We start from the raw sequence: 27310 nt of genomic DNA, 5'->3' as shown, positions 1-27310 counted from the left end.
TATTCATGATTAACATTTTGATAACTGCATGTTTAACTATCTAAATTAATGCTTATGTATTGCCTTATCAAATTACCCTGGATATTTATGCTGAGGTTGTTTCTTTGCTTCCAAGTATAAAAAATATTTTTAAATTAGAATGTTTTTAACCATTAAATAAAAACCCTTCAATTACTAGGCAAAAGAATAGAATGGAATTGAAACTATGGTATTCTAGACAAAACCTATGGATTTCTGAGACGTCCAGACATGGTGTTATGCTATATACTCTCACAAAATAAATGTTCTAAGAATGAAAAAGGAAAGGTACCGCCCAGCTATAAACTTTGGTAGAACATGATGTACTATTGTAGAATAGACGTGCTCAATCTACAAGGCAAGACAACCTTTAAACTCCACCTCTACAATCAAAAGCACAATACACAACAGAACTGGCAAAAATGGCAACCATTGATGTGCACACCATGTAAAGCAGCCAACGCAAGCATTGATCTGAAAAATGTAAACCAGGTCAATATGTAATGAACCATAAATATACATCAACCACCAAATGGAAATGATTAATAAGCATCAGTAACCACTATGGAAAAGCCAAGGTAGAAGGAGAGTCGCTAATCATCCCAAAAGTTGAGAATTGCAAAAATCAATTATCTAGACACCTTCCAGGAAATCTCAACATGAACATTGATAATTATTTTGCATTGTCATACGAGCTATTAACTATAGACCACCACAAGCCAGGAAACTAAAAACACCTTATCAATAACAAGCACAGCAGCTACAAAACAAACCAATATTCATGAAGTCTGGCAGTCAGAAATGCCCAAAAACGAAACATCATGTCCGTACAGATCAACAGATAAAACAAGTTGTCAAACGTGAGCTTTTGTATTTTTAATATTGCCAAAGTTTTCAAGTTGAAAACAGTCACTGGCAGCAAATAGAGCCACTCTGCATTAGTTTGTTTTGTTGTCAAGTAATCTTTGTGGAGAACTCTAAGAATCATCTGTGATTCCCGTTTTTATTACAACACATAACCAATTAAAGTTTTAATTACAAGTATGCTCAGAAGATCTGAAAATGTGAGTCAAGTATATATGCGAGCTTACAGTAGCTATATCAATACGGTTGCAGATGCCAAAGTAGTTGCAAATAACTTTGGTTTTTCTCACTCCATAGACCATGTTGAAAATATCCTGCATTATATTGGCCTTTAGCCTGAATATCTTAGTGACTTGCTAATTAATTCAAGAAAGCTGTCCAGAGTGCCACCTGGGCAAAAATCCCTCGTGCTGTGTGATTCCTTCACATACAAATGAAATCACAGAGAAATAATAAGAGTGTTGCAAACTCAAAACAAAGACAAAACAAAAGAACGCATTTTTTATTCCTTCAGTACCAAATAAATTGTATATATGCTCCCATTTATGCCCCACACCCTAGAAATTTAATGTGCATCACAAAAAAGTTGTAAAATGTCATGTTATTAACTTATTTATTAGGCTTCAACATAAAAGGATGTATTTTAACAGGAACAAGTGAATACACAATCACATCAAATTCAATTATGGCAAAAAGCATTAACATTATTCATATTTAGTAACACTCAAATCTTGGCATTTAATCAAAATTAGTCTTCCAAACTTTGGTTAGCGAGAAAGATAATTATTGGCATTATCAACAGCAAGGAACTATACATTCCTACTAATCTTGGAAGAAAGGATATCCTCAAGTCATTCCTTGTTTTAAGATGAGGTCTTGAGGATGGTTGTGCCTTTCAAACAATTGATTTACTAATTCTGACCAGCTTTGTGTGCTATATGGTCAGATCCAGGTTCAATTTGTACTGGTACAGCTTGCGTCTGGGTATATGCTGATTTAGGCAGAACATGAATTTTGACAGTAGCAGCAAAAAATCTTTGGCAAACAAAAAGTACATGATTATTTTGACTGTAGCAAATTTTTTTTGGAGTATTAATTAATAATACTGGTATAATGGAATAAATGACACCCCCCGTGTAAGATACCATTTTCGTATTTTGCCCACTTTAGTCTAAGACAGATCCTGCTACCCTTCATTATCCTAGCTATCTTGCCAGCTCACCATCTAGCTCGGATCTGCGTTATGGAATCCTAATAGTTTCTTTACACGTGTGTGCCACAGAGACGTCTGCATGGTTCCCTCTCATCTGCAAACCTGCAGATGTGCATCTGAGAGTCATCTGAGCATTACAAACCTGCCACCTGCAGTTGCAACACCCACAGTGATGTTATTCCTGCATGGAATCCGCATGGGGTTCAAAAACCCTCAATTTGCATGCATTTGGTCTTCTTGGTCATTCATTCGAACTGTCTTGCTTCTGGATTCACTCACAAGCTTCTTGGTTGCTCACTTGATAATCCACAGTCTTCATTTTTCTGCCTTCCTGCTCTCCACACAGCCATATACTTCTTTTGTTGCACTTCCACACCATCTTTGTTGCAGGTTTTCCACCATTATTGACATCAAGCTTTCATATCCGGCTACTCTACACACATACAAGCACTCTACTTTCACTTGGTGAGTTCTCTTCATTTCTGTCTTTTGAGCATATTTGTTATCTTTACTTCATTTCTATTTGCCATTACTGTTCATTTTTATTATCAGTTTTCTATCACTGGCTTTATCGTGTCTATCGGTTGCCCATGGAGGTGGAAACACCAAAGCAGGGATTTGACTGAGACAAACCTCTTAAACGGCCCAGCAATTTTCCCTTACATGTCTGCAGGTTTTGTTAATGAGTTCAAAGCTCTGTTTGGATTGTATTCTCCACCAACGAACCAGGTTATTCCTCTCCATTTTATTTTCTTTCACCTCACTTAATTATAAAGCATAAAATCTAATTACTTTGCGCTTAAATCCATCATTTCCTTCACTTGATATACTTGAGAGTAGGCTTTGTCTTTCTGATTCATATTCTGTGTATTTACTTTCTCTGTATTTGCATAGATTACACTTGATTTTACTTTTTCATTTCATTCTGTGTTTTCCTGTACTCAACCTTTGTGATACACCAGCATTGTTGTCCAGTAGTCACGCTGACATTGTCTGGGCCGCACATCTGTCCATGGCAGTGAGCTCACAGGTTTCATAGCTTGTCTGTGACTTCCGATCCTTTTGGTTCCTGCAGTTAAAATATTTTAATTTCATCATCTAATCATTTCGCATTTAATCAGTTTAATTCAGACTTAGATGCATATCCTACTAAGCTTTCAATCAATCAACTCCTCACTCGAATTAATCGCACTAAATCAAAATATTAGTATCAAACCAAGAGATTATCTACAACTTGGGTCTGGTCTACCCGGCACTCCTCGCCGGCTTTGAGGTAGTTTTAAGGGAATCATGCATCCCTTGAGGTCCTAGTCGGCCTTTACTGTTGATGCATTATTTTCTTCCCCAGAACTAAGAAGAATTATCTTTCAGATGTTGTTAATATTGAATTATTTTTAATAATTTTAAATTAATGAGTGTAAAATATATATCAATTTTTAAATTTATTATAGGCTATATTATTTAATAATATAATATGGATATTTAGATGAAAAAATAGAATAAAACATTACAAAATTCCAATGTGTACTAATAATTTCTTACAAAATATAAATGCACAATTTTCATTATGGAATCTTTCAAGTGATCTAGGAAACGTATTACCAGACATTGAATCATTATTGATGGATGTAATCTCATCAAATGATGTTTTCTTTATTCCTGACTTGCAACTGTTGGTAGATTCACTATTTTCCCAATTGCAACTGTTCTACCTGCAAATAACAATACAATAAATGGATATTAGGAATTTAGGACTACTCTGTGTACTTAAACTGTAATCTACAAAACCTCCCGTTTGACTAACCTTCATCGCGGAGAACAAACCTTCCAAGTTTTGGAATATCAGAGAACTTTTCAACACAAATTGAAGCATTAACCTGAAAGTTTGATAAAGAAAAATGTTAAATAATAATCAGAATTTCATTATAGAAATGATAATAATTAGTAAGTTATTTGACTGTAAACTTGAGTACCTGAACACGGCACACCACAACTGAACCGGGTTTAACAAAAAGGACCTTCTTCTTTATCGGTTTTCTGGTCTTTTGATCAATTTGATGTAACAATTCCATAATCTCACATTCCTCCACAATGGAGTGTATATGCAATACAGCTTTATAGCCAGCGGTAAATATCGCCTGGAAAATTATATATTTCAAAATACAAGATGGAGACAACTATAAAATCAGCAAAGCATAAATTAAACAACAAATATATGTCAATGGCTGTTAACACACCAAAACAAAAATTGCATTGACTATAGAGAGGAAATACAGATAAAACCATAAAGTGAATTATATAAAAAATAAAGTACCTTATGTTCCAGTAGTTCATGGATCTGTAATTGAGCATCAAACTCAACAACAGAATGGATGGGTTTTGCTGCACAACGCAAACATGTCTTCTATATAAAAGAAATTCACCATCCATACTTTATACTTCTGTAGAAACTAATTATGAAGAAAACACTTTCAAAATGCAATTCGCTGCTATACTTCTCCATGGAGAAAAATTCAATAGTAAACAGATTTTGACAGACATGACAAATATCGTAGTGGGCTGCAAAAGAAGAATGAAAAGTTTAAAAATACCATGGGCTGAAAAACTTTCACACATTTTTCAGTAAAAAATAATGTGTGCTTAACATGGATTGGTGTATGCATTTGTGTTTCCAACACACAAAAGCATAGATTTATGTTGTATAAATATGATAGCAAGCACGCTTCACACAAAGTAATTTTCTTTTGAAGGGAAAATTTTCAATTAACTTTTTTCCAAATCAAAGCACTGTCATCACACGCACTTCTCTAAGACAATTTTACACATCAAGCTGTTCAATCCAACAACAAAGGCATGCAGCATATAAAAGGTCTGAAAATTGATTGTATTTTAAATATGCTTTCATTAGTATCAGCCATTGAAAAATATAGAACATTGCATATCGCTTCACCCTCATACCCATTTTCAATATAATCTGTGAAGATGTCTATCTTAACTTTCACAAGTTTGATGTTTCAGTACATTTAATGTGTACCCCCTTGAGAATGTTCCTTGTTATAAAGAGGAATTTCAGGATTCAATCTGTTGGGGACCCACCAAGAGTTTTTTTCCATCCCACATTACCTGTTTTGTTCTTCAGAATTGCAGAAGAACAAACAAAATATGTTCACTTCATTTCCAACACTTTTCAAGTAACATTTTCCATGTTTTTCACATACAATAATGTCTTGGTGTTCCACGAGAACACATCTCATACTCTTTGAGGTTGTCTTGAATGTCCAAGATGTTATTGTACACAAAGAGTATGCCCCCATCACACCTTTTCCCTGATTTTTTCCACATTCAGGGAAAACATAAATATCTTTTTGGCATCCTCAAGCAGTTCCTTGTTTTAAGGTGAGAACTTGGGGATGGCTGTGCATCTCAAACAATTGATTCAGTAATTATATTTGTCAACAACTAAGTTACCTCGTATGCAAGCTATAAGGCCAAATCCAGGTCATATTCATACCAGATATGGATACCAGTTCAGTTCATGTCTGGGTACTAGTATTTAGGTGGAACATTAATTTTGACGGCAGCAGCAAAAATCTTAGGCAAACAAGAAGTGTGTGATTTGTTTGACAGTAGCGGCAAAAAAACAATTTATGCAGAACGATAAGCATTTACCACATTTTAATAAACATAACCCATTGTTGAAATGCAGTGGACATTTAAAAGGTGATAAAAAGTAAAGCAGATGTTGTTATTAAAGTGGAACAAGTAAATATTGTTTCTATAGCGCAATTGCAGCAAGTAAATCTCCAAAGTTTGCCCATAAAAAAGGCCATAAATGTTAAAAGTTCCACCACAGCTGTACAAATACTAAAACTTGAATTAAAAAAGAAGTAAACAACAATAAAAACAGCTGCAGCACTGACAATTATAACACCAGCATTAAAATGCCATCATTTTCTCACACAGCGAAGTAGGAAGAGGAGAAACCAGCGAATGCTGGCCTTCCTACCACATTCCTCTCAACTTCCTAACTGCAATGGCACCATTTGTACAACTCCCTCACAATTAACAAAGTATTCTTTCTGTGGCGGAAAAGAAAACTAGTTGCAATTTGCATAAGGTTTGCTCTGAGTGTAGGTGGATGCCAATCTTGCCCAGTTGCATCCATTGATGTAGCCAATCAAATCAAGGTCCAAGGGGTCTGACCTGCCTGCACGCAGAGAAGACTGGACCGCGAACTCGGATCTGGGGATTTTACCAGGTGAACCAGTACATAGAAAGTGCTTTTAATAAATTTTAAAAATGACACTTCAGAGGCAAAATCAATATAGATGTTTGTTTCCAGTTTCACAGGTTCAGTCTAAGTCACAGGATTTGCCAAATTTCATCGATGAAGTTTGAATTTCAGTGAATTTTTACCTTTCCAAATTTCTTCCGAATTTTATGATATTTAATATAATATTATTATTAATAATATTATTATTTTATTTTAAAATAAAATTGATTTATCTAGTTTAATTATTTAGCAATGCCAAACTATTTTGACAATTTTATGGATATATTACTTATATTTAAAAATAAATAAATTTATATTAGTAAAAGTTTAATGTCGAATTTTTTCTAAATTTTTACCCTTGCCGAGTTTTATCCGAATTTTATGCTCGACAATTTGAACCTTATGACTTAGGGTTCATTGTTTTGAATATAAATGTTAGAAACTTACAAGTACCATAAACCTAAATTTTTGGGCTTAAAGACTGCCCTTGCACGTACCCACATACCAGATTTTTGTACCCGTACCGGTAACTAAGTTTTATACAGAATAAATTATAAAGTTCTTCTGTTCCGTGGACATGCATGTCCTATTTAATAAAGCATGTTAAGTCAAATGCTAAATTATAAGTTGAAGGATGACAAAAACATTTTGACATGACAGCAAATTAGAGTAGCAACTTGCCAAATGCATCCAAAAATAAAATCTTACTACCTAATTAACAACAAAACACAAGAAAAAGAAACATCCTGACTTCTAAGATCAGAACAAAAGAAACCTATGAAAAACTCATAATCCATAAAACAATCATACACATTCAGAGGCATTGATCATAGTTGTCAATTCAACATTTATACATGAGCACCATATGATAACAAAACAAAATTGCACAGGTGGTAACTCCGATGATAACAGAAACATTGGTTTGCAAGAATCGGCTAAAATAACTCACAAATTGAAGACAAGACAAAGCCTGTTGAGATATCTTCCTCTTCAACGCCAGTTAGCTTTATTCTTACATTTTCGCCAGGCCTTGCAAGCCTTATTTCATCACAATCTCCATACACGGCCACAACTTTCACTTGAGCCTGTTTAACAAATATATCTGATATCTATCAGCCATGTTCAAGGAACAGCTGAAAACAAATGCAGTCAGTTTAAGCATGAAACTCACCCTATTTGGCATCACAATCAAACTATCTCCTACTTTTACACTGCCTGACTCCACTTTTCCCATTACTACAGTTCCCATGTCCTTGAACTTATCCATTATTGGCAACCTGCAAAGACAAATTCTGTCAGATTTCCTACCCGCTTCACAATAGTACATCTGTTCACTTAATTCATTAAGAAACCAAATTATTCGTGAAATGTGAATAGTAAATTATGGAGATAAACAAACACAACAAGAAGTGTGACAGCAAACAAAATGAGTTGTAATATCATGCTTGAGAATGTTTTGTAATTTTTGTAAAGGAAAAACAAACTTTACTGCATTTAAAAGTTTGCCAATCTCTTTTCCTAGTTCCCGAGTAGTATCATATTGATATTATCATATTTGTCAATATGCATTCACAGACCGTAAATATTTGTCATGAGTATAAGACTACCATTTAGATGTCTACTCCTAGATCCCAGTTGAACTCATTTTCATTTTAAAATTTGGATGACCAGGTTCCAAAATTTTAATGACTTGTTAATTATAAGGGTGCATTTGGCTGAATGGTCAGCAGAAGCATTGTTTGAATTCTAGCTGAAACATAAAAGAGCCAAAGAAATTATATTGTATTGTCAAATGGACAAAATCAGTCAACAGTGTCCACTGGAACAATGTAATAGCATTACATGAATCCAATGTGTCCCTGCCAAAGAAAGAACCAAAAGATATTTTGACAACTTTAACCCTAATAAGAATAAGTACTGCACATGATTACAAGTCCCAATTACACAAAATGAGATGACAAGAGATGTAAAACCATAGTCCTTGTCAGCTCTATCAGTTTTCCCCAAATTTTGGCAAATATTTAATAAAATTAATAAATAACCAAAACTCGCAAAAGAAATGGCATGTAGATTAGCGATTGATTTCTCCACTAGTAGCTAGGGCACACTATTTTTGTGTGAGTTTGTTTAGGCAAGACCTTGAGATACAGGTCTGGGGTCATGAGGTGCAACAAAAGACACAACAACCATAAGAAGGTATGAAGTTGCAAGGGGCAACGCAGAGGGTAGAAGACTATTCACATCTATTTCTTCCATGTGTATGTCTCCCAATTAGTTTAAACTTTAAAGGTTTTTTGAAGTTTCTGTTGTTTTTTTCTATATTTTCCATCAGAAAATTAAACATGCATTTGATGTTTTAATACTGAAGCTAAATGAAAATTAGATATTATTTAGTCTTATTAAATTTTAAAATTATATTATAAAATTTGCAACTAATCTTTTGATTTTACTTTTATTTTATTTTACTTATTAATATCTTTATAAGTAGAATTTATTTTAGTATTTGTTAAACGATTTTCACAAAAATGGATATATTGTTTATATTTTTGAAATCAAATTTAGAAAAGCCAAATGAATGTCAATTTTTTTTGCATTGCTTAGCTCTATCCGAATTTTATTGTCATCAAACATAAACTCGAATTCAAAACTTGTGACTTAGCTTGTCAGCATCAGCAGGATCTACAAAGCCATAAATAAGTCCAAGTGTTCAAGATGAGAAGAAATCAGATGACTTGACATATGACAAGTAAGACCAAACTCATCCAAAAAGTTGCAGTTGAGGAAAATAAATTATTTTATAAGTTTACACCATCACTGCTATGGGTTTTGTCTAAAAAACTATGTTTCTTACCAAGTAAAGGATGTTGACTTGTCCAAGGCACAATCATTATCAAATTCCAGGCCATAGTTTTCTAAGAGCTACAGCCCCCATATTTAAGGAAATCCTAGTTTTCTAGGGGCTACAGCTCCCATATTAAAGAATTACCATAACAATACTTTTATGACTCAACTACTTGGCAAGACTTGGTAAACTCGTGAATCTTTTGCCAGACACAACTCCTCAACAAGACTCATAGGTTGTGAGTGGCCAAGTGTGGCGGGTGGCCCAGAACTCAGCCAAATCCAGCACCTAGACTCACCGAATATCAAGCTCAAACCTCAGTCCTGAGTTTCAACTTTTCTAGCACCTGAAAATACCTAGCTGCACTTTTTTAAGTGGGAATTTGTCATTTTGGCATCACTTTTGCTCATATTTTTAAATCGATCAAATCATCAAACAACTTATTATTTTCATCTTCTATTTTCATGATTTAAAAATGAGAAAACTTGAAAAACTCGAAAATGCTATCAAAAAAATTCAATTTCCCTTCATCCCTTATTCTGTCACACTTAATGCTTCTATTTGCATTTCATTTCAAAAAAAATAATGCTTATCATTTTGCTTACTGCAAATTTTTAGTCAGACGCAAATGTGTCATCAAAACTATCCCATGTAAAAGGATGGGATGCCAATAGCTATCAAGGGCCAAGTCACTTGCAATGAATGCAAACAGCATATGACAGAGGGAATCAATAAATTGAAATGTCACATTGCTAAAATACCTAGACAAGGGGAACACCCTGCAATGCAATGGTAAATTGAGAGTTTCTCATCTGGGAGGTCTGGGGTAAGAGTCTACTCAGGCCCCATGATGACCTCAGCTCTGGCCTATTATGACCTCAGCTCCGGCCTATTAGCAATAAAATTTAAAAAACAAACTAGACAAAATATAAAGACGTTCCGTAAGGTGAGCAAAGAGGTCACAAGAGGAGATGAATACACGACGTGATAAGTTTTAAATGAAATTTTTTTTAAAAAAGTGGAAAAGCAGAAGACAAAAGAGGCAATAACATCAATGATCAGAATGTGTTCATGGATTTCTCTCTTAACCCATGTCATACCCCCACCTGAGCAGCCACAAGCCCAATCAAATTGCAGATAATTATAAATAATAAACGTTGGCAATAAATTAAATTAAATAATAGGGCCAACTCAGGGAAAAAACAAATTGAATGAATAGAATGACTCAATGAAAACTGGCAGTGAATTTCAAAGGAAGCCAACGAGGCTAAACATAAATGATAAAAAGGCAACAAATTCCAAGGGAGGCTCACCAAGAGAATATGAATGGTTAAAACATGTGCCAAGAAGCACCTGAAAAAAAGAATCGTAACCCTTGCCGCTCAGTTTTTTCTCTTAACAAATATTAATTTCCTTTGTGGGTATTATGGATTATGTTAAGCATATTTGAAAAACTCAGACTCGGGAATGATTCGGCTGGCCCAGAAAATTTTAAAACTCGGGACTTAACAAAAAAACTCAGCAAAGTAGTTGTACACTTGAAAATATATGATCTCTTAAAATATTCCCTAAAAACACACATACACACTGAATTGCAGAACCTATTACTGATTTTCATCATATATATGTCAAATTTAAATAAGTACAACCTCAAAAACCTTTATATTATCGAGCTACATACATATCATCAATCATAGATATGATTAGAAGCTTAAAAATACTTAAAACAGTGTCACAGTCAATGTGCCAACCAAGAAACTGTTCATGATATTCTTAATCAGCCAAATAAAAGATTTCAAAATCAAGATTTAAATAATAACAATTCATTATACCTGAATGGACTCTTCTGGTCTCTATTAGGCAATTCAACAGCATCCAAAGCTTCAAAAAGACAAGGTCCATCCCACCAAGGGCACAAGCTCTTCTTGGGCACATCTCTCAAATTACTTCCACAAAGGCCAGAAACTGGGAGAAACTGCACATCTGAAACATTCTAAGCATTTTAGCATGAAACATCAAATAAAAGAGAAAAAAAACAAGAAAAAGGGGAAGAAGATGTGTGAGATTACTCTTTAGTAGCTTCTTTTCACTTTAGGTTAATTAGAAGTTTAATTTTCAAATATTAATTTTAACATCATTGTTTGACTTTTTGAAAATTACAGACATTCAATATTAGAAAGAATGGAATCGGCTTGTGGGATTTGCCTTTATTTACATTTTAATCACGAGCCTTGAACAATGGAACCATCTTCTTTTCTATCTGGAAGATATCAAATTACCCCTGGGTAGCTTCTTTTCACTTACTTTAGGCTAAAGAGAATTTTAATTTTTACATATTAATTAGCTAACATCATTGTTCTGACTTTCTAATAATTTCAGACATTCAATATTAGAAAGAAAGGAATCATCTTGCATGATTTACCTTTCTTTACATTGTAACCACGCTCCTTGAGCAATGGAACTGTCTTCTCTACTATCTCATCAAACCTATAAAAAAAAAAAGAAGGGCAGAAAGTTACATTTACATTTATTGCAAGGTCAAAAAGGTCAAACATGAAATGGTGTATGTGCTCTTGTACCTCTCTTTAGACCACTGGACAGAAGGTTCGTCCATCTTATTAACTAGCACCAACAATTTACAAACACCCATTGTTTTTGCCAGCAGAGCATGCTCCCTTGTCTGCCCCCCTTCACATCCAGTTTCAAACTCACCCTTCCGAGCAGACAGCACCTATTTTGTGGGCCCAAACAGATAGTTAGGATTGTGAAACAGCATGTTACGTTATGTACCTGTAGAACTGAAATTATCATATGTATCCATACCAGAACTCCCACATCTGCTTGTGATGCACCACTGATCATGTTTGATACATAGTTTTTGTGACCCTGCAAAATGCCAATTATTACCATCTAAGAATTAAAACATTCATTTAATGTTAAATAGTAAACTATATAATAGCAAAAATAAAGCAATGACAAGAAAATCTGAGAACATTGAAGAATGGAATTTAATATGATTTATAAATTAATAGCTAATTACATTTAAGCCAATTCGAGGAAGAAGAAACTCGAGATAATATAAATAATTAATGCAAACTCTTCATTTGTGGAAGCCAATAAAAAAAACCCTCTCGTCATGCTCCTAGCCTTCAATCATCTTATCAATCTTCATCATATTTCAATAACATTAGGTTCGATTTACCCAATCATTCTAATCAACTCGGCATGTTTACAGTCACTTTATACACATCCCCAACAAAATTATTATCATCTATGCAATATCTTGCATTGCCTTCCTCTCTTGAAGGAGTCTATACATTTTATAATTCCCATAATAGTGCCCTCGATAGTGGAGAGGGCCCTCTATACTGGAGCACCTATCTTGGTGTCTCTTCAAAACCCATGTGGGTATTCCAGATCGCTGTCAGTTTTGTACAATCCACTTTTTGGTCTATATGCTCAAATTTGATGCCACGTCAGCATTATATTTTGTTGGTGTCCAAAATGGTTCCAAATTGGACTGATAATTGTGCACCAGGTCATTTTTTATGGTGCACTGATGTGGCATCAAATAATATTAGCTGATGTTAAAATCCAAGAAATAATTTTTGGGTATAAAGTGAATATCATACTGTATTAAGTGGTCAACTCCTACACTCACAATGGAACTGCATTCCACTAAAGAACCCTCTCCACTATATCTTATGCCTCTCTTAAGTTCAATGTCCATCAGGTGAAGTATTAAAACTATTAGATTTCCACAATCCATAAAATCCATAAGAATGTCGTTATAGTTTCTGGATTCGATTGGGTAAGATTTTTTCCATCAACGTTTCGGATCACACTCCGTGATCCATCACCAAGATGCAAGAGAGTAATAGGAAACTCCATCATCTTTCTCTCCTACTACTCTCTTGCATCCTAATGATGGATCATGGAGTGTGATTTGAAACATTGATGTAAAAAATCTTAACAATTGAATCCGGAAACTATAACAGCAGATGAAGTACATTCATCCTGAGATTCTTCTCCTGCCAAATGTTCTCACTAGGGAATTTCATGCCAATATATACACAATCTCCAGTTGATGGCTGAAATGATGTGACTCGACACAAAGTTAATGCGCTTATTGAAGGTTGTGACCACACAATTCTACCTTAAAACATGTTTGACAAACTTTAAAAGATGCTTTGTTGCAATGAGAAGATTTTATAGAACACAGATAAAACAATCTGTATTATCATAAGAATAGAATTGGAACAATTATTACATTTGCAAAATGTATCTACTTCCACTTTGCTACTTGCTTCCATTGTGACCTCCAATGGAATTGTACACTATTTCTATAGAAAGTCCAACTAACAAGCTATTAGAACTTTAGAAGAACTAGTCTTGTTCCATAGAGTCTCTTGTTTGCCAATTCAATGATTTTGAAATCCATCCCTATGTACTAAGCATTTGAATGCTTTTATTTTTTAATCTTGTAACTTTCACTTTAAGGTTAGGCTCTATTGTCACAAATTTACAATGAGTAAGCATGGGGCTAGAAAAATATGGTCATTATTTAAAGGTCATAATCAAATGTAAGGAACTGTCCTACGGTTGATTCTGGACTTAGTTATCCTTTTTTCAAAATAATCTTCAGTGTCAGAGCAAATGAAGTGTTTTACCTATCTACTTCACTATTAGCCTTTAGGTCCTCTTTGCACCATATTGCTTAAGTTTCCTTATTAGTGTAAACACAAAATACTTTACCATTTAATGTCTCGTATCATAAAATCAAGACAGTCATCATAACCATATGATAACCTGAGTCTCACCTTGGCCTATATAATGTAAGGGTTTCTTTTGTCATCTCCATTCACTAAGCCTCAGGTTGTATATTTTCATTCAAGAATAGTACAGTTTATTGATAATTCTGAAGATTATTCAAACCATAACTATTCCAATTCTGACGACTATCCAGCCACTACTAGAATGATAATTAATATTGCTTGAAACCATTCCCATACTCTTGAATTTCAATACCGAATACAAAGAGTTACTGTCATTGCATACGAAGAGACAAAGATGTTATTAAGAAGGTGGACAACATCAATACATGTCATTAATAATCCACATCAGATAATATAAGACACATCATCATCTCTTGTTGGTGCCCTGTCAAGTGACTCAACAATAATAACGGTGCAAATAATAAAGTCTCTTCCGCAGATGCAATAAAATGACATGAACACAATGCTGAAGATTATGCACATAGTGGTACAAAAAACCGATGTCATCAAGAAGTTCAAACTCATAACACATACTGAAGCCTTTGAAACGAGAGCTCAAACATGAGAAAATCCATATGACAGTGCAGATAAAAAAATGCGATGAGAACAGATCATCACTGGTAAGAATGAACTCTCTCATAGCTACCTAAACGTTAACACCATGCTGTCCAAACTCTATAAAATGGCAAAATGCTCACAAATCCTCAATTTTAGTCACATTTGCATTCGCCAGTGGAGTTGTATAAAGAAATCATTTCATGGATTGGTGATGAATTACTAAAGGTATATGAGGAAGCCCTTCACCTTGGATCAGATATCAATGCTGATCTCATCAAGCTCATCCATAAAGATGGAGACAAAACATTAATTAAAAACAGGATAACCATAACCCTCCTTAATGTTTCATACAAGATTCTTGCTAAACTATTAGCAAATAGAATTGATAATATTCTTCCTAAAGTTGTGAACCTCTCTCCAACTAGATTTATTGAAGGATTATATATTTTGGAAAATCTCCTTACAAGTTGGGAAGCCTTAGAGTGGGCAAGGACCTCCGGACAGCAAGTGGGTGTGTTACTCATTGACTATGAAAAAGCTTATGACAGGTTAGAGTGGAAGTTTATTGGCACAATGCTTGATGCACTTAGTTTCCCCCCTCCTTCTGTCAAATGGTTTCTACCTTGATGAAGGGGGCCTTGGCCTTGGTTGAAGTGAATGGATATAGATCAGAACAGTTTGAACTGACTAGGTCAATCAGACAAGGGTGCCCCCTGGCTCCGACCCTCTTTGTTATTGCAATTGATTCATTACATTATCTACTTAGAGATGATACCTTGTCTCCAAAGGTTTGTGGCACCTCTCTTCCTGACAGTGACGATTTATCTAACATTCAATTTGTTGATGATACTGCTATTTATTCTGGTTGAATGAAAATAGTATGGAGAACCTCGTGAAGAAAGTATTGCATCAAGTAGTAAATTCTCCTTATCCAAATCTATCCTGCCCTTCTGGTGTGGGATGTAGCACCCCCAAATTGATCCAATAAATTTTCTATCCCTTGGGGAGGCCTAACTAGGTAGTTAGGCACCTCGGCATTCTTTTTGTTGTTAATCCTAACATGAAAGAAATGTGGGAATGGGTGAGATCTAAGATTGAAAAATAAGTTGGGTAAGTGGAACAACATGTATCTATCTCTAGCAGATAAAGTTCAAGTGTTTCTAAAAAAATTCTCATCTTACTCAATTTATTACTCTTTTTCTTGGCTTTTCAATTGTTGGACAAATTAACTACATCCAAAAAACTATTACAGACTACCTATGATCTGATGGAAAAGTAGTTAAGAAGAGACATGCTGTCAGTTGGGAATGGTGCACAAGAAGTAAAGAGTTAGTAAAGTTCAAGTGTTTCTAAAAAAAATTCTCATCTTACTCAATTTATTACTCTTTTTCTTGGCTTTTCGATTGTTGGACAAATTAACTACATCCAAAAAACTATTACAGACTATGATCTGATGGGAAAGGAGTTAAGAAGAGACATGTTGTCAGTTGGGAATGGTGCACAAGAAGTAAAGAGTTAGGGGGTTTGGGTTTGAAGGCTTCAAGGCTGCAAGGAATTGCCCTTGCTGCCAAATGGGTGGCCAAAGCTACCCAAGGTGCAGAACCTTGGAAGGTATTGATCAGAAACATCAGGAGAGTGTTTCCATCTAAAGCAAGAGCATGGACTGGGCTACCTTCGAATGATCTATTGATTATTCCAAATGAGGTTAGCGTTGAAGGATCAAATGTATTCAAGTCCCTATGGAAGGCTTGAAAGGCAGCTAAACACCTGGTGACTGGTAATGGGCTGATTGATCAAAATTATAGAATATGTGGTGATAGATCCATCTGGTAGAACATCTATTGCTCCTCCAAACCTCTTACCCTCCTTCAAGGTTGCTCCACAAAGAAATGGGCCTCTAAAGTTATATGTTCCTTCAATGATATCATTAGTAATGGCTCTCTGATTAGTTGGCATGCGTTGGCTGCCAAATTTGATATCCCCATTACCCAATGGAGAACCTACACCACTTTGAGAGATGCATGCTCTGTATTTAACCTCCCTAAGACCTGTTGTAATTCTGCCAAGTGTTCCTCTATTCTAAGTTGGGCTGACTCTGCTCCCTTGCACATGGTCAAAGCCAAATATTTGTACTTTTGTCTCACTTATAATCTGGACATTCTTGAACATCTGAATAACAAATGGAACCTAAAGCTGGAGCATCAAGCCTGGAGTAAACATCTATTGAACCTATGGTACAGACCCATTGAACCCAAAATCAATTGCTTCCTTTGGCATCTTCTTCTTCATAAGTTCCCCTTAAAGAAACCCAATAGTGAACCTAACATATGTTCAGTCTATAGATGATGTGAATCTGTTCATCGTGACTTTTTGTATTACATTTTTGCCAAAGAAGTTTGGGGAACATTTGGTCTGGTTCTTAATAGTAACTTCCATTAGGAACATGTGATCTCTGGAAATATTCTTAGTGGCAAGAAATTTTGTAATATTTTTTGGAACATTATTTCTTCCCTGTTGCTTTGGATAATCTGGAAATTTAGGAATAATGATATTTTCAGTGGCAAGTCTAGACATTTTACTAAGTCTCTAAGGAGACTTATATTCTCTAACATTGTTATGCAGGTTACAACCATTCTTAAACTAAAGGACACAGTCATCAAACTACTAAAAGAAGGGAAAGCTAAGGTGTATGGGACAGAAGTAGCATTTGGATATACTACTGTCGAGGTAAAAGATGAGTTTAACATCACCCTAGCTGAGTATACAGCAGCTGAAAAGGGATGGTAAGTGGAAAGCTTTAGGATCTGGTAACAAGCAAGATAAGACAGAGCATAGAGGACACCCTTTGGACAAACAAAGCAAATCTGTAACTCAGTCTGGTCAATCGGCAAAGAAAACTACACCCCTTGATCCCATTTGTAGAGTACACCTCTGAGCACCCTATTGATCCCAGCAAGCCATGGATTGTAACTAATGTTATAACTGAAGAAAGCCCAAAAGCAAGAATCTTCAATGAAGCTGTGATGGGCAGGCTCCCTACCACTAACAAGGGATGGTTCATTAATTTTAAAATTTACAGCTTATGAAGTTTCTTTTTGTAATTTTGATTCAAATTCTCAAATGATATTTTGATCTAAACTCTCAAATGATATAACTGTAACGATGCATTATTTTTGATGGACCAAGGGTCTTGATACTCTAACTAACATACTGTATAAACTCTTGTTACTACTTTATATTTAAGAGAAAGAAATATAATATAGAATAATATAAATTAACTAAATCTAATGAAAATTCACGAGATACATAATAAAGAGATGTGACTCCTTCAAATTAAGATATAAATGGGAGGAGAGTTTATTTGGAAGAGAAGGGAGAGGAGGAAAAGAGAGGAGTGAAAAAGGATTAATAGAAGAGGAAAAGAATGTGAAGAAAATAAGGAAGTAAGTTTTTCAAAAGACAACAATGATGGAAGTTGACTTTTTGATAGGGTTGTAATTATGAAGGGTCGTGACTTTTCACATGGATTGTAATTATGAAGAGCTGTGACTTTTTGAATGGATTATGATTATATAGGAGAATATTAATACAATGGACTTCTTCAAAAGGAGGAGGAGATGAATCTTTATATGATTCTAAGATATATTCTATCTATATGATATAAACATTTATATATATAACTATTTATCATATATTGATAAGTATAACTACTGTAGTATTAATATCATTTACAATAATGACATTGTAATATCAATTATAATAGTAAAATTAGAAATACATATCCACATTTCAATCCTACTACTTTTTGGTTAAGAAGGGAAGATTGAAGTGTTGCCAAGGAGGGGCTTGTGTAAATTCCTAGTAATGGATTTTTGTCCCAAGATAAGGTAGGGGTCAGTGTTCTGTAGGCCTTCGTGATACGGACTTGGACCTATAAACTTTGCGGGAATCCATTAATAGTAGTATCTAGGCAACTTGGTTAATGCCCACTCTTTCCATCATAAGCTAGAATGGAGTATGGTGTTACCAAGGAGGGGCTTGTATAAACCCACGCTAATGGATCATATCTCAATAGAGGGTAGGGGTCAGTGACACATAAACCTTCGGGATGCAGACTTGGACCTATAAACTTTGAGGGAGTTCATAGCTGGTGTCTAGACAACTTGGATAGCATCTATATTGTACATCCATAAACCAAATAATTATATGATTGGGTACTTCGAATTATTTTAATAGACATATTCTTAAGACTCATATATGTTACGATTGACTAAATAAGTATCAATCATGATCAACCCCAAAAAGGGGACATTACAGAGGTCCAGAAAACAAAGCACAAGAGAAGAAGAAAAACAAAAGGAATGAAAGAAAATACAAGGCATCTAATGTATGACATAAAGCCAATAGACTTTTTTATGTTAAAATCTATTAGAATCGGTCTCTAGATAAAATAAGAACTAAAACAAGATGAGTAGTGTATATCAAGGTGACTAACAATCAAAATGATGCATACAATTGGAATAATAATTTGAAAAATATCAATACGCCTATCCATAAGCCTAGCCGTATGTTGAACCAAGAGGTTGGGTCTAAATGATAATGTGTCAAGCAAAGGGTAGGAAGAAGATGATTGTAACGTCGTAGTCTAAATTGTGGAAGTGTCTTTTATCTTACCCCACTAAATCATTGCAAATTGTAAAAAAAAAAAAAAAACAAATTGCAAGTGACCCTTCTTTAGCAAGTAATCTATTTAAGCTAATTTTAAGGCCATTGCATCCATAATGTAAATTAGGCTTAGAGGGCATGTAAAATGCTTCACAGTTCTACAATAAACTGCCCTCTAAGCACTACTATGGATGATGTGGAGCATTAAGAAGGCACAAAAAATTCTTACCGGGGCATCGAGAATTGTGATCCTCGACTTTACAGTTTCAAAATGAGCTCTACCAACCTCCACTGTCTTCCCCTATTGGTCAAGACAACAACTGAGTTAGATAGGACTTCAACAATACGATCAGGGAAATCAGCCCTAGCCAAACTCAAAGATGCCAGCTTACCTTTGCACGCTCTTCATCATTTGTATCCATAATATATGCCATATACCTGATAAAGCCCAGTGCAAAAAGGGTGTCAATCTTAACCAACAGTGCTTCTAAAAGATTTAAATTACATTACAAAACTTGCGTGTTAATGTACCTTGAAACAATCAAATTCAACGAATACAAAATCAATTTACTAATTAAAGGGTGACAAAATGTATTTCCCTTGAAATGAAATGACATTTCAATAGTATTACATGAAACATACTTCATAAAATTTCAACTGTAGTTACTGCAAATGTGGTTTCATAACACTACCATAAAGAGAGAATGAAGATAATTCCCTTTGAAATGAAAAAATCATTTTCAATTAAACATGATGCATCATGTTAAACACACTCGCTTAAAATTTTAACTACAGTTACCATAAAAGTCATGTGATATTTCAAATGTTATTTTCATTTCAAACGAAATTACTTTCAATTAATGATAGCAGATTTCCACAATCCATAGTAATTGAGCTAGAATGTGTCTGGATGTGATTACCTTCATTCAATTTCTCTATGTTAAACAAAAAAGTTATGTGATGTGATAAAATTTCATTTAATCAATGACAGTGTGCCTCCAAAAACTATTTTCCTTTTATTATTAGTCTATTCAGGCAGAGTCTCTTTCCTTTTAAAAAAATAATTTATCCATAGCAGAAGTTTTAGTTGCTCCACAAATTCCCCAGCAAGAGTCAATTATGGTACAACTGCGGGGGATTTTTGCTTTGTAACAAAACTGCAATCAATACTTCCCAGTGTCCAAGGGTAACCTTAAATTTATTTATTTTTTAAACTCAGATAGCAAAGTTGTTTGTTGGGTTCATACAAAGGAAGTTATGCATTACTCATAATATTTAGCTTAAAATTTTTGACTGTCAATAAGATTTAAAAGTAGCAAGCAAAGCAGAACACAAGATAAAACCTTCCAAATTAAGCATGGAAAATTTGCAGAAACAGTGCCAGATAACACAATAATAATTACATCATTCCATTGAAGACCCGCAAAGCTAAAAAACATCCAGAAACAGAGCAACAAATCAAATCACTCACCAGCTTTCTCGATGGTTTTTCTTTGCTTCTTTTTCATATTTTTGAATTGTTCTCTTATCCACCATATTAGTCAAGATCAATATATGCCCACCAATTGTTGATTTGCCCGCATCTGTCCAGTAAAGTTCCACAAAAGCATTATCAAGCCCATGATTTAAACAAAGAAAAGAAGTATAGGTCTCATAAACAGATATGGAAACCAAAACACATAAAACAGTCCATCATAAATGTTGATGTCTGATAGTTTCTATCTCATAAAAATATGAGATAAAATTTATATATATATATATATATATATATATATATATATATATATATATATATATATATATATATAATTCAATTTATGAATAGACATGTCCTTTCAGACATGTTTATTTATTTCCTATTCTTAATATAAAACTAAGAGGATGTTGCATTTGAAACACACATAAAAAGAAAGCAGTGCTATTACTTTTGCAAGCAATCCTCAGGAAAACAACATGGTATCAGAGCCAAGTTAAGTTCGAATGTCTAGAAAAAATTCACATTAATTAATGAGGATCATAGAGTTATTCAGTCATGATATAGACTGCTTCATATTAATACCGCAGATCTCAATGTACGGTGTTGCGTAATTTGGCATCATCATTCAACAACTAATAATCTTCCCTTATTTTATGTGGCGCCAAATGCATTGCAGAACCCTCTGAAATGGTGATGGCTATGCCCGCGCTCCTAATAGGATTGAAGAAATTTTTTAAAATATTAGAAGATCACAGAGGTGAATTCAATATGGATAATTCTAGAGTTTGATCTGTCTTGTTCAGATGTGGGGAGTGCATCTATCAAAATATCATGTGGCATTTTGAAGACGCAGAGTATCTGATATGAAGATTGCGAGTTTTTTTTTTGAAACCTGAAGAGCACTCATATTTTTATAATGGAAAAGGGATCAAGGTATGCAAGTCTTCCTTATATACCATAGGATGACTGTGTTTGCATGAGCTGAAGAAGAAGGACAAATTTTTTACCTCCAGCGAGGGAAGAGTAATGGAGGGCTCGAGTTGGACTAGGGGAACTTTATTCTTCCAGTTCTAGAAGGAAACATGACAAATTCAGACTGGCCTCAAATGAAGTGGCAAATTGAGATGAGTTAATTAGGTTTGCATCACACAGAGGGCATTGTTGGCTTTATTCTCCATCTCATCATTGTTACGCATAACATGATGTCTTCTGTAATCACATTTTACCCATGTGAGACAAATCCATGGACACGGATATGCAATTAATAGAGGACAAGAAGGAGAACTGATTTACTAGTATATGTCAATGGAATGGCTTTATATGACAGCGGTATTCTTCTAAAGAAGCCTATACTGTTGGAAGATAGAACAGTGAGGCCATTTTTTCTTATTGCCTCCTGAGAGTTCAGACCTATTAAGAAAACCCAAATCATATGGTCCATGTAACATAATTTGTGGTAAGAAAGTGACACCATGTGCAATCTGCAAGACAGGTTTGGGTTCCACTAGTTCTGATGCATCACAATATGGAGAAGATTCTTGACTTCTTAGAACACATGGAAAATTTTAACTGCAATGCACTAGATCATCACATAGACAAGATAAACTACAATTTGACAGGTTTATCATGTGGTGTACATACAAATTCATTACATGCACGATTGTAGGGTATTTTTAATACAAAGTTGTGTGAAGCAACCGGAAGTGAGAGAGATACATACAATAAAGAGAATAATTCAGTGGCTCATTCAGGGAAATAAAAAGATATGAAGAGAATGGGAGATATGGATCCCTATTTTCTATTGTGTGTTGCAGGATGACATCAAGGTTAAGAGTACTAGTTGTGTCTAGGAGTCCTCTTATCAGGGAGCAATTTTAAAAGAGGTAAGTATTTCATAACCATGACTAATATTCATTAGTTAATGCTATAACATTGGGATGATAAATCTTGTATGCTGTATGATTAACAATTCCCTTTGAGATGGTTTACTTTTATCGACTATTTGGAATGTCTTCTGGATGGATCAAGAAGCATAAGAAATTGTAATCAAGCGATAGAAAATTTGATATTTGAAGTTAAAAAAAACTGAATTGAAGATGGACATGATATTTAGAGGGAGTTTTACCTTCTACAGAGGCAACCTTGGACAAAGAGAGGGATCATATGTTTCAGCTAATCTGAGGGAGTTTGACATCTGACACTTCATCAGAGTTAACTTTGAAGGAGGAGCTCAAAAGTTGATATTGATTCAGAGGGAGTAAACCATGTTGAGATGGATTCTCCAATGATCAATAAATTGTAGCAGTGAAGAGAACTGTGATCCATGAATATACCTCATAACTATGCAATTTTAATGGGCCTACCCCTTGTCTAGATCATGAGGAAGTGACGACTTCCAAATGATGTCACTTGTATTTGGAGAAGTTACTGTAAGGTGACGATCTTACAATAACTTGTATTATGAGATCAAACAAATTGAGTATATGGTGAATGTCTTGCATCTCAACATTCCGGAAGGCCATTACTCAGAGTATTTGGTGAATATCATTGATATTTTCGGAGACCAATACTCTTGATATCAGATGTGATATCAGAACCTTTTGAGTACCTTGGTGAATATCATTGATGTTTTGGGAGGCCAATACTTATGATATCAAATGTGATATCAAACCTTAATTGGGTACTTGGTGAATATCATGTGTTGATATTTTGGAAGACCAATACGCTTGATATTGAATGCAATATCAAATGGTGGAAATCTTCTGAGATATCAAATGAGATATCCTTAAAATTTGTCATTTCTAATATTACCAATGGTGTAATATCTATCTCGTGTTTATCCTCCCTACCTAAGAGGGAGTGTTGATGTTTGATAGCTTCTATCGGATAAAAATATGAGATAAAATTGAGATATAAATTTATGAGGAAATATATATATATATTCTGATTAACGAATAGACATGTCCCATGTCTATTCATTTCCTATTCTCAATATAAAACTAAGAGGATGTTGCATTTGAAACACACAGAAAGAAAGAAGTGCTATTACTTTTGCAAGCAATCCTCAGGAAAACAACAATAAACATTCACATTAAAAATCTCTGTTACCACTTTATCACTGAAAACTCGTGGATCTAGGCCCAGTTTAAACCCAGCCAAGGTCCAGGGATAAAATGCCTGCATGGCTAACCAGAGCCCTCAAAAACAGGTGCAGAGTCAGCCAGGTCCATTGCAGCACTAACCTGGCTGAATCTGGGTATGTTTGGCTAGACGCAGACAGAAGCCAAGCAAACCGTACAAATATGATGCCTCTTTCATAATATGTTCGAAAGAAAACTCAAACCTTTTGACATAGCACGCATTATAAGCAAAGCCCTTCTGTAATGTCTCCTTTATTTGGATATCATATATTAATCAAAATTCACAGGTATTAAAATGAGTTAAATGGTGAGTAAGAAAAAATAATAAAGCATTTTACTATTCCCCACCTTCAAATCAGATTAAAAAGACAAAAAGAAAGGAAAAGGAATAGACAAGCACGGGGAAAACAAAGAGTCACTGCAAAGCATTTTAAGGAGGAGAGGATCATTGGGAATGCCGGGTTTATGATATTTTCTTTGGAGGTTGGAAGCTTGTGGCTTTCAGTATAGAAATCTGACAATAGAAACCCTTAGATTTCTCAAGAATTGGATGGAAGTTCAGGTTGGAAATATCGTCCAGATATCTCACATCAAATTGCAAAGTATTCTTCAGTTACTGATATTTCTTTTTGAAATAAAGTTGCAGGTTAAGGAGCTTTAATGGAATCTGGTAATCCAATCTGAATTATTATTTTGGCTCCAATTTAAGAACCCCTCATGAGAGCTTCAAAGTATTATCATTTTGGAAATTAGAGAAGCCGTTAAAATGGATTATAATTGGATTTGTTTTTCCGCGGGTCCCTTTTGAAATAAGCCCCGGTATTTTCAATTTTGATTTGGACATACTTTTGGCTGCTGGGAACTAATACTTTGGCAAGATAAATTGATAACTTAATTTAAGTTTCTCTAAAGTTCACAGGACGTAGTAATTTTGGAGCAGCTTATAATAGCTTTGGGCATATATGAAGGGTCGTACAAGGAAATTCAGACATATTGCTGTGGATATAGACCAGTTCGAGTCGTTTTTGGAATCAATTTCTGTGTACGATGTGTAAACCATGGTTGGTTATATCAGTCCGAACCTCCAATTCATGTAATGGAACAGACATAAAGAGTCATGATTGGGTGAACAAGTTGGGTGTATTCTTGAGTTCGTGATATTTCGTTGAACGCCAAAGAAGGGTATAGCTGGTTGTGAACATTTTATGGCATCAGAGTAGCTCATCATTTGTATTATCATGTGTTTTCTGAAGAACGGCACTGAACCTGCTATGAATTGGGAGATAACCTATGCTGCTGTATGGAAGACAAAAAGAAATTGGGACGTCGTCTCCTCTGGTCTATGGAGCCATGAACAGTCATATTTACAGGTTGGAAATTAATTGTAGTCTTTGAAGGATATCTGATCACACTAAAACCCACAACAAACTACAAAAATTACCACACTGTACTGGAAATTTGGCAAAGCGTTTCTTAAAACAGACCCAGAAAATACAACACACATCTTCAAGCATGAAACCAGTATGTTGAATATTCATGGAGAAGAATGCATGTAAAATGGAGAACGATCAGTGAGGATGCAAATTGTTTGACTTAATATCCAAACATTATATTATTGGAAAATTCAATTTCAAGGGCGTGAAAAAGTTTGGTACAACAGGGATATATCCTTACACGTACAAAACCACCAGATCCCATTGCCTAATGCTCTTAGTGATTTCATCTTCATTTACGAACTCAAAAATTCCTTCAGAAAATGTAGCTTGCCATGGCATAAACAAGTGATTTTGTGATTGAACTCGACTAAGCAGAAAAACTTCTAAACCTGTAGAATAATTCACGTCTCTGATGCCTGAAAACGTTTTAAAAAATTGAACCATATTGCACTATTTTTAACGTGTTGTCCAAATCAAATGGATATTCACATAATCTACAATAAGTCGTGCACAATGAATAAAACTTATGACAGGAGAAACCTTAAAAAAAAATTAACACGAGTACTAGAAATAGACCACTCACCAACATGACCAACGAAAACAACATTTATGTGCCGCTTCTTTTCTAACCCTTCTGGTTCTTCAAAATCCTCAGCATTCACTACATCCAGTTCTCCCTTGTCGTTGCTCATTTCTGTATAATGGACATGAAAGAATAAACCCATTTTTAATTAAAAGTTGAGCAGTCAAAGAATCTTCCAACAAAATTTACTTTGATATGCATTCTCCAAATAAGAAAAATAATGTCATTTCAATCCAGGAGGCAACTCTGTGAAAAACATAGAAATAATAAATCACCTTGAGTAACTTCTTGTTTCACTTCCTCCTCTAATTTCAAGGATTGCAACTCGAATGCCACCTGATCACTGTACCCTGTAGTTCGCAAATGAAAAGTAGCCAAATTCATCAGAATATAGTTTATCTGATGAATATAGCAACCCTATAAATAGACCAAACAATGAAATATAATTATACATGTAGAAGACAAAATGGCACCTTATAACCTTCAGAGTTCAGGCACTAATGTTCATAAAATCTATATGTTACAGAAATGTGCACGTAGCACTATCAAACAACAAATTATATACTGCATAAATCTTCATAAAAAATAGATATTGATGAGTACACAAAAAAACATAAAAGGCCCGCAATTCCGTAAATTAATTTATACGCACCATTCATCTGCCCATCGGCTGCTGGTACAGCTTTTGCCTCAACTTTAACGAATTGATCCTCAATCTCCGTCCCTCCGGAAGCTATGTATGGGCGGCCGCGGCCATACGACTGGAGATTCAATCCTGCAGAGGAATTTCCAGCGTTCATTGCAGGATTTGCAGGGTTAACGAATTGTGGAGGATTCATCGGATTCACTGCATGAAGAGGAGCAAAGGCCGGAATGAACGGTAAGAAAGCATTCGCATCCAGTCGAAAGGGAGCCGGTGGATTCCAACATTGAACAAAACAATTCAATAAAGATCGTCCCTATCACTTCTAACTCAAATCGGGCATTCAAGAATTTAACAGGGAAATAAAATTCTCACCTTCAAGCAATGAAAATGTGTACTGCCGTACTTCGTTCTTCTCGTACTGAATGCCGTTAAGCCGCCAATATTTGATTATAAATTTATAGTAATTGCACCTTCCTGGTTTGCATGTAAAGATTGGTTTATAGGCTGGTGAAGGCTAAATATAAAAATTAAATTAAATAAATATTTATTTAAAATTTTGTCATGTTATTTTCATCTAAAAATAGGTTTCTAATTTGGTGACTAATATATATATAATTAAAAATTGTCTTATTATTTCATCTAAAAATAGGTTTCACCAATTGTGAATGTTAAAAATATTCTATTTTGTTTTCTAAAAAATATATTTATTTAAAATTTGGTATTATCATTTGCATGTAAAAATTGGTATTTAGATGATGAATGCTAAAATATTTTCTTTTAGTTTTTATAAATTATTTATTATTATTTACATTTAAAAATT

At 34.6% G+C, this 27310-nt stretch overlaps 1 protein-coding gene and 1 long non-coding RNA gene across 2 annotated transcripts; one reads left to right on the top strand and one right to left on the bottom strand.

Moving 5' to 3' along the window:
- Window positions 1-869: 869 nt before the first annotated feature.
- On the bottom strand, window positions 870-26942 carry LOC149543114 (uncharacterized). Its single transcript, XM_089798021.1, has 18 exons — window positions 26863-26942; window positions 26497-26691; window positions 26120-26194; window positions 25845-25955; window positions 20680-20791; window positions 19601-19646; window positions 19438-19509; window positions 12034-12096; window positions 11790-11941; window positions 11633-11697; window positions 11043-11193; window positions 7540-7645; window positions 7318-7453; window positions 4410-4477; window positions 4069-4233; window positions 3900-3972; window positions 3698-3807; window positions 870-1303 (listed from the first exon to the last, which is right to left on the bottom strand). The coding sequence occupies exons 2-17, from the start codon at window positions 26681-26683 to the stop codon at window positions 3749-3751; spliced, it is 1641 nt and encodes a 546-aa protein (XP_089654147.1). The 5' UTR covers window positions 26684-26691; window positions 26863-26942; the 3' UTR covers window positions 870-1303; window positions 3698-3748.
- On the top strand, window positions 2439-17298 carry LOC149543115 (uncharacterized). Its single transcript, XR_016355596.1, has 3 exons — window positions 2439-2560; window positions 2769-2824; window positions 17166-17298. It is a non-coding gene; the product is annotated as an uncharacterized LOC149543115 (long non-coding RNA).
- Window positions 26943-27310: the final 368 nt, after the last annotated feature.

This window comes from Cupressus sempervirens, chromosome 8 (assembly GCF_028749045.1).
Source record: "Cupressus sempervirens isolate cs-2001-9-10 chromosome 8, ASM2874904v1, whole genome shotgun sequence".
NCBI classification, from domain to species: domain Eukaryota; kingdom Viridiplantae; phylum Streptophyta; class Pinopsida; order Cupressales; family Cupressaceae; genus Cupressus; species Cupressus sempervirens.
This window is presented reverse-complemented; position numbering and strand designations above follow the sequence as displayed.

Coding starts and splice junctions, on each gene's coding strand:
- LOC149543114 (XM_089798021.1), bottom strand. CDS start 26,683: ATGAATCCTCCACAATTCGTTAACCCTGCAAATCCTGCAATGAACGCT. Junction 26,195..26,496: donor AGCCGATGGGCAGATGAATG/GTGCGTATAAAT, acceptor TGCGAACTACAG/GGTACAGTGATCAGGTGGCA. Junction 11,698..11,789: donor GTCCAGTGGTCTAAAGAGAG/GTACAAGAGCAC, acceptor TTTTTTTTATAG/GTTTGATGAGATAGTAGAGA.